Source organism: Saimiri boliviensis, chromosome 11 (assembly GCF_048565385.1).
Source record: "Saimiri boliviensis isolate mSaiBol1 chromosome 11, mSaiBol1.pri, whole genome shotgun sequence".
NCBI classification, from domain to species: domain Eukaryota; kingdom Metazoa; phylum Chordata; class Mammalia; order Primates; family Cebidae; genus Saimiri; species Saimiri boliviensis.
Genome location: NC_133459.1, coordinates 10,973,380 through 10,985,529, shown reverse-complemented (window position 1 = coordinate 10,985,529; position 12,150 = coordinate 10,973,380). Strand labels below are relative to the sequence as shown.

The following is a 12,150-nucleotide window of genomic DNA, read 5'->3' as shown; positions in this document are numbered from 1 at the left end:
TGTAACAACTCAAGCGGTTTAGAGATGAATGTTTTTAAAATTGGAATTTTAAAACAGTTATATGTAGGTGGTTATTTTTAATAGCTATATACTTTAATGTGTATTAGAAAAAAATACTAGCAGCTGTCACTTCACAAATATTATTGCTTAGAACAAATCCAGGTCAATCAGTAGCAAACATTCTGACTGTGGTGTACTATGGCGGGGGCACCCCACACAGCTGCTGACCTTAGGGAACCTCCTTTTTACAATGGTTCCTGTGTCTAGAGGCGGGGTACACACTGACTTCCCACAATGCCCCTGAGGTGAGGAACTTTGCTTGCCTGGTCATTGTAGCCCATCAAGGCCCGACGGCTGTTCTTGGGGCCCAGGAACCTATTCACCAGCATGGTCCATCCGAGAGAGAAATGGAACTCAATGTCTTCCTGAAAGTCAGCACACAGCTTGTCGCAGTTCAGGTCGTAGTTGAGGGAGAAGCACTGGCGCGGAACCAGCATGTCTATCTGGCTCCGCACAGACACAGGAAGGAGGGGTTTCAAGCCATCTGTCAGGTAGAGAAACGGGGGAAAAGCTTATCAGCTCAGCCCTGCACCACAGCAGCGCCAAGCCTTGGGGCCAGGACTCCACTAGCTACTGCCAGGGATGCCGAACAGCTTTGCCTGGGAACCACACCCCAGGCAAGTCGCCCCCTGAGACTGAGCATGCTTCACTTGAGGCCAGCTCTCCCTAGCTCAAGTGTGGACTCAAGATGCCATACCTGCTAATGCTTATGTCTCACATGAACTTAAAGGAGCAGGCCCAATTCCCAGCCTAGGATAGACCCATGTGGTAGCACAAGATGGGCTCCCCAACCCTGTGTACAGAATTGAGTTCACAAGGCTAGGCTCGGTGGCTCATGCCTTTAATCTCAGCACTCTGGGAGGCTCAGGCAGGTGGATCGCTTGAAGTCAGGAGTTCGAGACCAGCCTGGCCAACAAGGTGAAACCCCATCTCTACTAAAAACACAAAAAAATTAGCCAGGTATAGTAGTGCACGCCTGTAGCCCCAGCTACTCGGGAGGCTGAGGCAGAAGAATTGCTTGAACCTAGGTGGCAGAGGTCCCAATGAGCCAAGATCATGTCACTGCACTCCAGCCTGGGTTACAGAGTGAGACTCTGTCTCAAACAACAAACAAGAATGAGTTCACAACATGTACCCAGAACCTGAAGGTATTGAGTTGAATCATCATGATAAGTGACAGATAAGGAAAGTCCTGATTTCTTTAGATTGGCCTCCAAATCCGATCTCTAGGCAGCCCAGGGCCACAAGTCCCAAGTTCCCCTAGACACTAACCTATCATGTCCTGCTGCATGGTCTGCAGCGAGTTGGTGATGGCCGTGGAGCAGCGGTCGGACATGTTTCGGCCCAGTCCTTCCTCTATGTGGCGGTGCAGTTCCTGTCACCAGAAGAGGGAGGTTAAGAGAAGCACCCCATCAAAATTCCCTTCAGGCCACATGCACCAGCAGGGGCTGAATCACTTTTGGTCCCTGCCAAGAGGACCTATTGCTCCATGACTCACATTCTTATAAACTTTGAGGACTACCGGAGAAGGGTGGAAATCCATCTGGTAATCATCCACCAACACAGAGAGGCGCCTGATCTCCTCGGCCATTGCCGTCGACACCTACAGCAAAAGGAAGCACACTATTAAGTATCAAGGAAGACCAAGGTTCAGTCTTGCAGCACCAGGAGACCCTTACCAGAGGGTACATCCTTCCTCACACCAGCAGCCTCTTCCGCTCCTCTATGGAATTAAAGCCTGATCAAATGCCCACATGATCCGTGGAGGTCCAGAGGAGAGGGAACATGCCCAGCATCCCACAACCCCACAGCGGCACCCAAAAGGCAGCTCTATTCTTGAAGCAGGGCCGTAACTTCCTTCTGGAAGGCTGAGAAGCTCCTAAGAGGAGGATGTCTGCTTTCTTCTGGACTCTACTCAGAGTCCAAATCCCCCCAGAATGCTTCCTCCTCATTGCTCACCTGTCTCTCCACCTCCTCTGTAATCTGCTTAATTCGTAGTTTATAGTCTTGAGCCAAGAGCTCCAGCTGTTTGTCGATAAATTTCAGCCGGTCTTGCCGCTCTTCACGCATTTCCTCGCAGTAAACCCTGAAAGCAGAGTACTAGTGAAAAATCCATGTTCCTGCCTGACTAGGCGGAGGAGCAAGAGGGGACTCCAGAAAGCCCACACCGCCCCACCCGCTATCTTGCCTGGCAGGGCTGTACACATGCACCCAGGGCATGGCCTTCCCCTCCCCAGGTCGGAGGGGGACCCTGCAGCCAACTACGCACTCTGTTCAGTCTTCCATGTGGAAGAGGCGGTGGTGACAGGGCAGGGAGGGCGCTTTAAGGGGGTTTAAACAAATTCTGCCAATTAATATAGGGAAAAAGCTCAACCTCACTAGTAATCACAGAAATGAAATTTTTAAGGGCACTGTTTTCCACCAAGTCCTGGCAAAAATGGCCAGGCCTGACGTTCTGGTGAGAGCTGAGGAAATGGAAAGCCTGTGGACAGTACTGGTCATGCAATGAACAGGTACAGCTGTTGTGGAGAGCAATCAAGTAAAACTGACTAAAACTTGAAACACATGTACCCTAAGAGAGAATCACTATGCCACTAGGACTTTACCCCTGGAAGACTCCTACAAAGCTGCACAAGAGGACACATGAACAGATGTCCACTGCAGTATGGTTTACAATAGCAAAAAAAAAAAAAAAATCCAAAATTCCATCCATAGGAAAATGAGGCATATTCACAATGGAATACACTACAGCAGTTACTACTCAGAAACTCAAATCACACGTACTAACAAGGATAAAGGGAAAAGCAATGTTGAGTGGAAAGACAAGTCAGGCTCAGTGACAGACCGTGCGATGCCACATCTGTACGTCTGAAGCATGTAAAAACCTTACATATTCTTCAGCATTTATGTAAAAAGTACTGTTTGAATGGGCGACAGGACTATGTAAATTCATGATTATGGTGCCTCGGGGCAGAGTGACACTGGGACAAGTATAAAAGAATCAAAAGGTCACTGAACTTTTTTTTAATTTCATATAAACAATTGAGAAAGTCAATTCTGTGTGACAGAAGCAAGATGTTTTTGTATTATTCTTTAGTGACAGGGTCTCACTCTGTTGCCCAGGTTGGAGTGCAGTGGTGTGATCACAGCTCACTAGAACTTTGAACTCCTGGGCTCAAGCAATCCTCCTGACTCAGCCTCCCAAGTAGCTGGAACTATAGGTGTGCGCCACCATGCCCAGCTGATCTGTAAAATTTTTATAGAGATGTGGTCTCACTATGTTATCTGGGCTGGACTCAAACTCCTGGCCTCAAGCAGTCCTCCTGCCTCAGTCGCCCAGAGTGTTGAGATCACAGGCGTGAGCTATTGCTCCCGACTGGAATGCTGTTTTTAATAATGTGTTCAGGCTCTGAGAATGGCTGCAGAGCTCAGCAGGGCATGGGCCAAGGCCTCCAACACAGGGGATCATGCAGCACAGACCAGATGGGGTGATCAAGCACCCAGCTGCCCTCCTCACCAGGCCATCTATGCGGCTTTAACATGGTCTGGTGGCCAGGGAAAGGGTCCTGGATGGGAGCCCAGAGACTCAGCTCTGCCTAATTGCCCAGAGCAGGGTGGAGCACCCTCATCTCAGCAGCACGCGCCACCTATCTGGCGTCTTGGACTCTTACTGCTGCTCCCGAGCTGCCACATGAAGCGAGTCCATGATGAGTCGAACCGCCTCTGCAATCTGCTTGGCCCGGACAGTGTGCTGCTCAAACTTGGTCTTCACTGCAGACTGGGAGATGCACTCCTGGAACACACAGAGGCACTGAGGGAGGCGGGGGCTACAGCCAAAGGGCAGACGCTGGCTTTCACTGCCAGGGACATAGCCAGTGGGAGCTGAGGAGGCACAGCATGGCCAGAAACCGGAAGCAAAGGACTCACCTCAAATCTCCTCTCAAAATTCTGAAACTCAAACATCCTCACTTGAAAACCTTCTGCGAGAGCGCCCCCTAGGAGAATTGTACTGCATTAGTCCAAAAATAACGGCGGCAGAGGAAAATGATAGAATCTCCAGAAACCAAGCTACTGGCCGAGGAGCAAGAGCCTCTCACTCTGCTATTCTCAGCATCCCCTTCTCAGAAGGATTTTCTACTGAGAGAGTCAGCACAAGACAAAATGTCTCAAACATCAGGGAAAAGGAGGACATCTTTTCTGATCATTACCTGCTTCAGGCATGCCCTGGGCCTTCTGAATCCTGGCGTTGAGCACCTCCTTGGCAGACACAAAGAAGATGCGGTCCCCAGCCTGGGATCGATCCACCACGCCCAGCTCATCCACAAGGAAGCTTGTACAACGCTCCATATGCTGCCGCCGCACCTGGAGCCCAAACAAATGTGTCCAGAGTGGGTGCAGGCGGCCCCACAGCCCCCACCTGCCTCCTTTATTAAAAGAATAGGTGCCAGGGCCGGGCACAGCGACTCACGAGGTCAGGAGTTTGAGATCAGCCTGACCAAGATGGTGAAACCTCGTCTCTACTAAAATACAAAAATTAGCCAAGCACGGTGGCAGACGCCTGTAATCCCAGCTACTCAGGAGGCTGAGACAGGAGAATCACTTGAACCCAGGAAGCGGAGGTTGCAGTGAGCTGAGATAGTGCCACTGAAATCTAGCCTGGGTGACAGAGCAAGACTCTGTCTCAAAAAAAAAAAGGGTGCCAGGCACAGTGGCTCACGCCTGTAATCCCAGCAATTTGGGAGGCCAAGGTGGACGGATCACTGGAGGTCAGGAGTTTGACACCAGCCTGACCAACATAGTGAAATCCCGTCTCTACTAAAAATACAAAAAAATAGCCAGCTGTGATGGCACATGCCTGTAATCCCAGCTACTTGGGAGGCTGGGGCAGGAGAATCGCTTGAACCTGGGAGGCAGAGGTTGCAGTGAGCCAAGATCATGTCATTCCACTCCAGCCTGGGTGACAAAACTCCATCTCAAATGAATGAATGAATGAATGAATAAATAAATAAATAAATAAATAATAAGGCCAGGTGCTGTGGTTCACGCCTGTAATCCCAGCACTTTGGGAGGCTGAGGCAGGCGGATCAAGAGATCAGGAGTTTGAAACCAGCCTGGACAACATAGTGAAACACCGTCTCTACTAAAAACACAAAAATCAGCCAGGTGTGGCAGCACATGCCTGCAGTCCCAGCTACTCGGAAGGCTGAGGCGGGAGAACTGCCTGAACCCAGGAGGCAGAGGTTGCAGTGAGCTGAGACCACACCATTGCACTCTAGCCTGGGTGACAGAGTGAGACTCCATCTCAAAATAAAAAAAAAAAAAAAGAATAGGTAATAAGAGGCTGAGCACGGTGGCTCATGCCTGTAATCTCAGCACTTTGGGAGGCAAAAGGAGGTGGATCACTTGAGGTAAGGAGTTCAAGACCAGTCTGGCCCAAATGGTGAAACCCCATCTCTACTAAAAATACAAAAAAATTAGCCAGGCATGGTGGCATATGCCTGTAATCCCAACTACTCAGGAGGCTGAGGCAGGAGAATCGCTTGAACCTGGAGGTGGCGGTTGCAGTGAGCCAAGATTGCACTACTGCACTCCAGCCTGGGCGACAGAGTGAGAAGAAAAAAGAAGAGGCAACACATCCACATGGCTCGACAGCCAAAGGTACAAACACATACACAGTGCAATGTCTCCCACTATTCTGCTCTCTTGCTACCAAGGTTTCCAGGCCAATGCATGGGGATTACTTGGCGTAGAGCCTGACAAAGATATTTTATGATATACAAGCAGAAATGCTTAAATGTGCCGCAGACTGCCTCTTGTTAAGCCTATACAGTGCCTTACTTTGGTGCCTTCCCTGGTGGCAAGAAACTTAAATCTGGGAGCTATACTCTGACAAGCTGTGCACTCCTGGGGCACTGTTTACAAAAGGAGTGGGCATCACTAGAAAACCTCTCCTGGCTCTGACATCCTAGAGTTCTACCGATAAAATGTGATAATAACCTCTTGTAGACACCTACCACGTGTCAGGCATTTTTAACTGATTTCATCCTCTCAAGAAGTCTATCACACCATCACACTAGTGAGGAAACTGGATTACCAGAAGGGTCAAGGAATCTACCAAAGCCACACTGTCTAGTGTCAGTCAGAATTTGGACCCCTGGCCAGGCACAATGGATCACACCTGTAATCCCAGCACTTTGGGGGGCCGAGGCAGATGGATCACCTGAGGTCAGGAGTTGGAGACCAGCCTGGCCAACACGGTGAAACCCATCTCTATTAAAAACAGAAAAATTAGCCAGGCATGGCAGCAGGCACCTGTAATCCCAGCTACTAGGGAGGCTGAGGCAGGAGAATTCCTTGAACCCAGGAGGCAGAGGTCGCACCATTGCACTCCAGCCTGGGCAACAAGAGTAAAACTCCTTCTCAAAAAAAAAAAAAATAAAGGAATTTGGACTCCAGCCTACTGACTGCAGCTGCATGTTTTATCATCCCATATTACTGTATTATCAATCTATTACCCTTTTTTTTTGGAGATGGCGTTTTGCTACATTGCCCAGGGTGGTTTCAAATTCCTGGTCTCAAGGGATCCTCTCTCAGCCTATAGGTGTGCATCACCATGCCCAGTTTGTTACCCCTTTGTCTTTCACTTCACATATATAAAGAGTTGTGAGGCCGGGTGTGGTGGCTCATGCCTGTAATCCCAGCATTTGGGGAGGCTGAGGCGGATGGATCACTTGAGCCCAGGGGTTCAAGAACTGTGTGGACAACATGGGAAAACCCTGTCTCTACCAAAAATACAAAAATCAGCCAGCCTCATAACCCAGTCTCTAAATAAATAAGTAAATAGCTAAGAGTTGAGTCACCAGTAAGAACCAGTTCTTCACTCCTCTTTCCAGCCTCTTTCCCAGAGGCCTCCCTAGAGCTGAGCCCGTTCTGCATTAATTCCTCAGAAACCACACTGAGCACTGGCCCCAAAGACGCACCAATGCAGCAGGGATCCTTTTCAGACCTCGGGGAGAGTGGCTGGAAGAGGGGGTGCATCCAGCAAAGTGGCTGGGAGAGGAGGAAGGCTACCAGAAGATACCATAGAAGAGTATCTGGAGAATTCTTTGGCAATAAAATTAGTTCAGGAAGTCACTAGATCCAGAAGCGCATGAAGTGGCCCCAGTGGCAGGCAGCGCTCCCTCAGGGTGGCAATCCCCAAACTGCCAAACAGAGGCGCTAACCTCCTCCATGTACTCAGGCTCCGAGGCAGATGCATCCCAGCGGTTGTTCAGGATGAAGATGTTTGGCCGGGAGAGACGCTCGCTCACCTTGTGGAAGAAGTGCTTTTCCTAGATAAAGGGTAAGACCTCAGTGGAGCAGGAGCTTGAGAGCCAAGGCCCCGTCAGCTGCCTGCCCAGGGGGTGCTGGGAGCTTGGGAGAAGGCAAAGGAGGAGTTACCGTCTGCATCAGGGTGGACTCTGAGTTGGCCACCAGCACAAACACATCAGCATCCAGACAAAACTTGTCAATCCAGCTGTCCAGCTCTGTGGTGACATCAATACCAGGGCTAAAAGTGACAGGGGCAAACCAAATCATCAGGCAGAGCAGGAGCCCTACTCTTCCTGCTGAGAACACACCAGGGACTTGTGAGGCAGGCAGGCCACAGAGGAGAAAGCCAGGGAGGGGAGAGAAATCAGGCCCGGCTGTCATTCCCAGTTTTTACTTTCCATTTCATATCCTTCCAGATTGCCTGGAAATGAGTGTTTTTAAGCATATACATCTATTGCTTTTATAAAAACAGATTTATAGTTCTACTTTAAAGATAATATACAATTAAGATGAAGTTGTGACTTGATGTGAGGCCAGATAAACACTATAATGCTATATTTCTTGGTATAGTTATAACCTGTCCACGAAGCCAAGGCGAAGTGTTTCTTCAAGAGAAATAAAATGCGGCTGGGCGCGGTGGCTCAAGCCTGTAATCCCAGCACTTTGGGAGGCCGAGGCGGGTGGATCACGAGGTCAAGAGATCGAGACCATCCTGGTCAACATGGTGAAACCCCGTCTCTACTAAAAAAAAATACAAAAAAATTAGCTGGGCATGGTGGCGTGTGCCTGTAATCCCAGCTACTCAGGAGGCTGAGGCAGGAGAATTGCCTGAACCCAGGAGGCGGAGGTTGCGGTGAGCCAAGATCGTGCCACTGCACTCCAGCCTGGGTAACAAGAGTGAAACTCCGTCTCAAAAAAATAAATAAATAAAATAAAATGCACCTCTGACTCCACCACAACTCCCCACCCACTAGTACACGTGCTGGCACTGGGCGGAGGTTGAGAACCTCCCTAACTTTTGAGCACTCCTCCTATCTTTTACAGGCCATCCCTGGGACATCTGCAGGGCACTGATGCAATGGGTATAGTAACCAGACTCTAGAGGAAAGCCAAGAGGCCAGAGGATTTGGTTGAGCCCATCTGAAAGGCAGTGATACTTAAGCAGAGTGAGGATGGGGCCCAGGGACTCTGGCCTGGATTATCCAGAAATGGAAACCTGGTGCCTCCCAGTTTGGACCTCCTAGGAGGGTACCTCCTTCTTACCTGTCCATCAGCACAAGGTCATCCTTCAGAAGTGGGCACTTAGAGTTGGGCCACATCACACTCACCAGGCTGCCGGCATGGAGCTGCTTGTCCTGATGGAGAGCATGGGCCAGCTGGTTCACAGTCTGATGTGGAAGAAAGAAAGATGAAGCTGAGGAGGAACCACCAAGCCAGGAGATTCCTATGCTGCTGCATCACAGAACAGTGGCTGGGACTGCTGCCTCTATCTCTACCCTTTCTTCTTTCACATATAAAAAGTTAACAGCTGGGAGCTGTCAGTAAGAACCCACTGCTCTTTTGAGCTTCTTTCCTGGTTATCATCCTAAAGTCATCTGTTCTGTACTGATTGATTCTTTGTGAAGCAAATTGAGCATCTAGCCCCAAACAAGAATGCAGCTGCCTCTCAGAAAACTCAGAGTGTCAGCCCCTGACTGATAGGTCAGAGACACAGAGCAAATGGAGGAGTCCCTCTCTGGCAAAATCCCAAGAAGAACATGGCACACACCGTCTTCCTTAATTAGCAAAGAGAGGTCAGTGGCCACTCAGAGCTGTACGAGGAACAGCAGAGTTCTCATTTTTGGTGGTCCACGTTTCTGAAAACTGCCCAGCCAGCCCCCAGAAGTTCTCACATCCTTCAAAAAGTTCGTCTAAAATAGGGTCTCCCAGTTCACCTCCACAGGGCAGTGCTGCCCTCTCCCTAGCGATGAGGTCAGCCGTGTCACAATCGACGACTTGCCCCACCAGCAGACGCGGGGCTGAGAGCTGGCCTGGTACCCTCACCTTGGCGCTCCTCTTCTCCTCTGAGCCCTCGGTGAGGAGGAAGGCCTCATGGCCATCTGTGCCCTCCACCCGCAGGAAGCAATTGGTGGTGTGGCCAATCCCAGAGGGCAGAACTTTGTCCCAGAGCATGGCATTGATCACAGTGCTCTTCCCATTGCTCGTCCTAGGAGGAAGTAAGAGCTGTCAGCAAAGCCACCTCTATCTGACCTGAATCACTTTCACAATGCAGATACCAGCCTGGAGGGCCAAAGCCCTATTCACTGCAATGTCGCCAGTGCCCAGACAGCACTGAGAGACAAAGAGTAGGTGCTGTTTATTAAAATGAATAAACACCCCAGGCCCAAATCTGCGACATGTCCTTGGTTCATCATTTCAGATCAATCTGCAAGAGGTTCCCACAGCACACTGTCTGCCCCTTCAATCACCCAGCTACCCTCAGCAAGCGTCACTTATAGAGACTGTCTCCAAAGTTTACTCCAGGCCGACCTGAAACCACCAACTCACCCCCTAGGGCGACTTCTTTAGTCTAAATGACCCCAGTGTTGCCCACACAGGGCATGTTCCACTGCTTTTCTCCCATCACGCTCCTCCTGACACATGAAGCTCCACCTTGCCAGTCCCAGCTGACAACTACCAGGCTAAAGGCAAGAGTACTTTCTCATTCTTTTCTTTTTTTTTTTTAAATATAATGTTTTTGGTTTCTTTTTTTTTTTTTTTTTTACAAGATGGGGTTTCACCATGATGGCCAGGCTGGTCTTGAACTCCTGACCTCAGGTGATCCACCCACGTCAGCCTACCAAAGTGCTTGGATTACAGGCGTGAGCCACAGCACCCAGCCTCTCTTTTTTTTTTTTTAGACAGTCTCGCTCTGTCATCCAGGCTCAAGTGCAGTGGTGCAATCTCGGCTTACTGCAAACAACCTCTTCCTCCCGGGTTCAAGTGATTCTCCTGCCTCAGCCTCCCGAGTAGCTGGGACTATAGGCGCATACCATCATGCCCAGTTAATTTTTGCATTTTTAGTAGAGACAGAATTTTGCCATGTTGGCCAGGCTGGTCTTGAACTCCTGACCTCAGATGATCCACCCACCTTGACCTCCCACCGTGCTGGGATTATAGGTGTAAGGCACCGTACCTGGCCTACTTTCTCATTCTTACCTATCACACCCCTTTCATGTATTCTGATGTTTTTGTTTGTTTGTTTGTTTGATATGGGATCTTGCTCTGTTGCCTAAGCTGGAGTGCAGGGACATGTGGCATGAATACAGCTCACTGTATGCAGTTTATAGGGCAATTATCATGTCACATTTCCCCCTTGTTTTATTTACAGCAATATAGCTCACTGTAGCCTCGACCATCAGGGCTCAAGCGATCCTCCCACATCAGCCTCCCAGGTAGCTTAGACTACAGGTACGTGCCACCACGCCCAGCTGATTTTTAAATTTCTTAAATTTTTGTAGAGACGGGGGTCTTGCCATGTTGCTCAAGCTGGTCTCAAACTCCTGGGCTCAAGCAATCCTCCTGCCTCAGCCTCCTAGTGCTGGGAGTACAGGTGTGAACCACTGCACCCGGCCATTTCTGCTTCTTGAAAATAGCTCAGCAGACTCATCTGCTCTGAGTCTCAGAGCTTTCAACCTGTGCTAAACAATGTTTCTCACTCTGAGTTGAAGTTTCCCAGCCACATCACTAGAGCAGAACTACAATGACCTTACCTGCACCCAGTGAGACAGGAAGCCCACTAAGGTGGTAAATTTTGTATTATGTGCTTTTAAGCACAGTGAGAAAATTAATAAAAAAAAAAATTAGTCAGGCTTGATGCCATGCACCTGCAGTCCCAGCCACTCAGGAGGCTCAGGTGATTCTTTCTCCCACCCAGGGAGCTCAAGGCTGTAATAAGCTTCCAGCCTGGGTGAGAGAGTGAGAACCCTGTCTCAAAAATCAAATACATAAATAAAATATAAACTAAAAGGAAAGCAATGAATTCTGAGGCATGTCCCTGCCCTGGAACGTTCTGTGACCTCGCACAAAGGGCCTCCCTCCCTCCCAGCCAGGAAGAAAGAGTGGGGGCCTCAACAACCTACCGGCCGAAAAAAGCCACTTTCATGTGCCGTCGGGCCAGCACCTCACTGATGCCTCTCACTTTGGACAGGTAACCTTTGACATCCAGAACCTGTTCTTCTGTCGTAACAGGGTCCAGTTCTGCATTCCTGTAGGTGTCTGGAGGTGGGAATCGAAATGGGTCACCATGTGGTAGAGGACTTCCAGTCACAAGTCTGGAAGGGCCAGAGCGCCGGCCTTGCTCACCCTAAACGAGTCCACCTCTGGCTCCCTGCAACCGACAGGCTGAGTTCCAAATCCCCTACGGTGGCCCCACGGTGTGGTGGTTAAGAACATGGCTCAGGAGCAAGACTGCCTGGTTTTAAAGCTGGTTCCTACCACTTTCTAGCTCTGTGGCCTTAAGAAAAAGAACCTTTCTGGGTCTTAGTTTCCTTAGGCACAAAATGGCAATAAGACAATACCTACTTCACCAGACCACTGTGAGGATCACGTGAATTAAAACACAAAGTGCTATGAATGGCGGCTGGTATAAGATGAATACTTGAATGTTAACTGCCATCCTTGTCTATTTTTTCTTAACAAATATTTACAGAATTCTTACTACATGCCAGGCACTGTTTCAGTCACTTTTCAAATTTGTTCTCTCCTTTCGTCCTCTTTGTTAACATGGCCCCAAAGTTA

The 12,150-nt window shown here is 49.4% G+C and overlaps 1 protein-coding gene across 6 annotated transcripts in view; it reads right to left on the bottom strand.

Moving 5' to 3' along the window:
• The window catches only part of MFN2 (mitofusin 2), a 29,685-nt gene that overhangs the window by 6,038 nt on the left and 11,497 nt on the right, over positions 1 to 12,150 (bottom strand). For all 6 annotated transcript variants that reach the window (XM_074380066.1, XM_074380065.1, XM_074380064.1 and 3 more), the window contains 12 exons: positions 11,493 to 11,628; positions 9,415 to 9,577; positions 8,635 to 8,759; positions 7,501 to 7,609; positions 7,284 to 7,391; positions 4,269 to 4,422; positions 3,988 to 4,055; positions 3,732 to 3,853; positions 2,020 to 2,146; positions 1,559 to 1,663; positions 1,333 to 1,435; positions 324 to 544 (listed from right to left, as the gene is read on the bottom strand). In XM_074380066.1, coding sequence (XP_074236167.1) covers positions 324 to 544; positions 1,333 to 1,435; positions 1,559 to 1,663; positions 2,020 to 2,146; positions 3,732 to 3,853; positions 3,988 to 4,055; positions 4,269 to 4,422; positions 7,284 to 7,391; positions 7,501 to 7,609; positions 8,635 to 8,759; positions 9,415 to 9,577; positions 11,493 to 11,628 — 1,541 coding nt within the window. The remainder of the gene's footprint in view (positions 1 to 323; positions 545 to 1,332; positions 1,436 to 1,558; positions 1,664 to 2,019; positions 2,147 to 3,731; positions 3,854 to 3,987; positions 4,056 to 4,268; positions 4,423 to 7,283; positions 7,392 to 7,500; positions 7,610 to 8,634; positions 8,760 to 9,414; positions 9,578 to 11,492; positions 11,629 to 12,150) is intronic.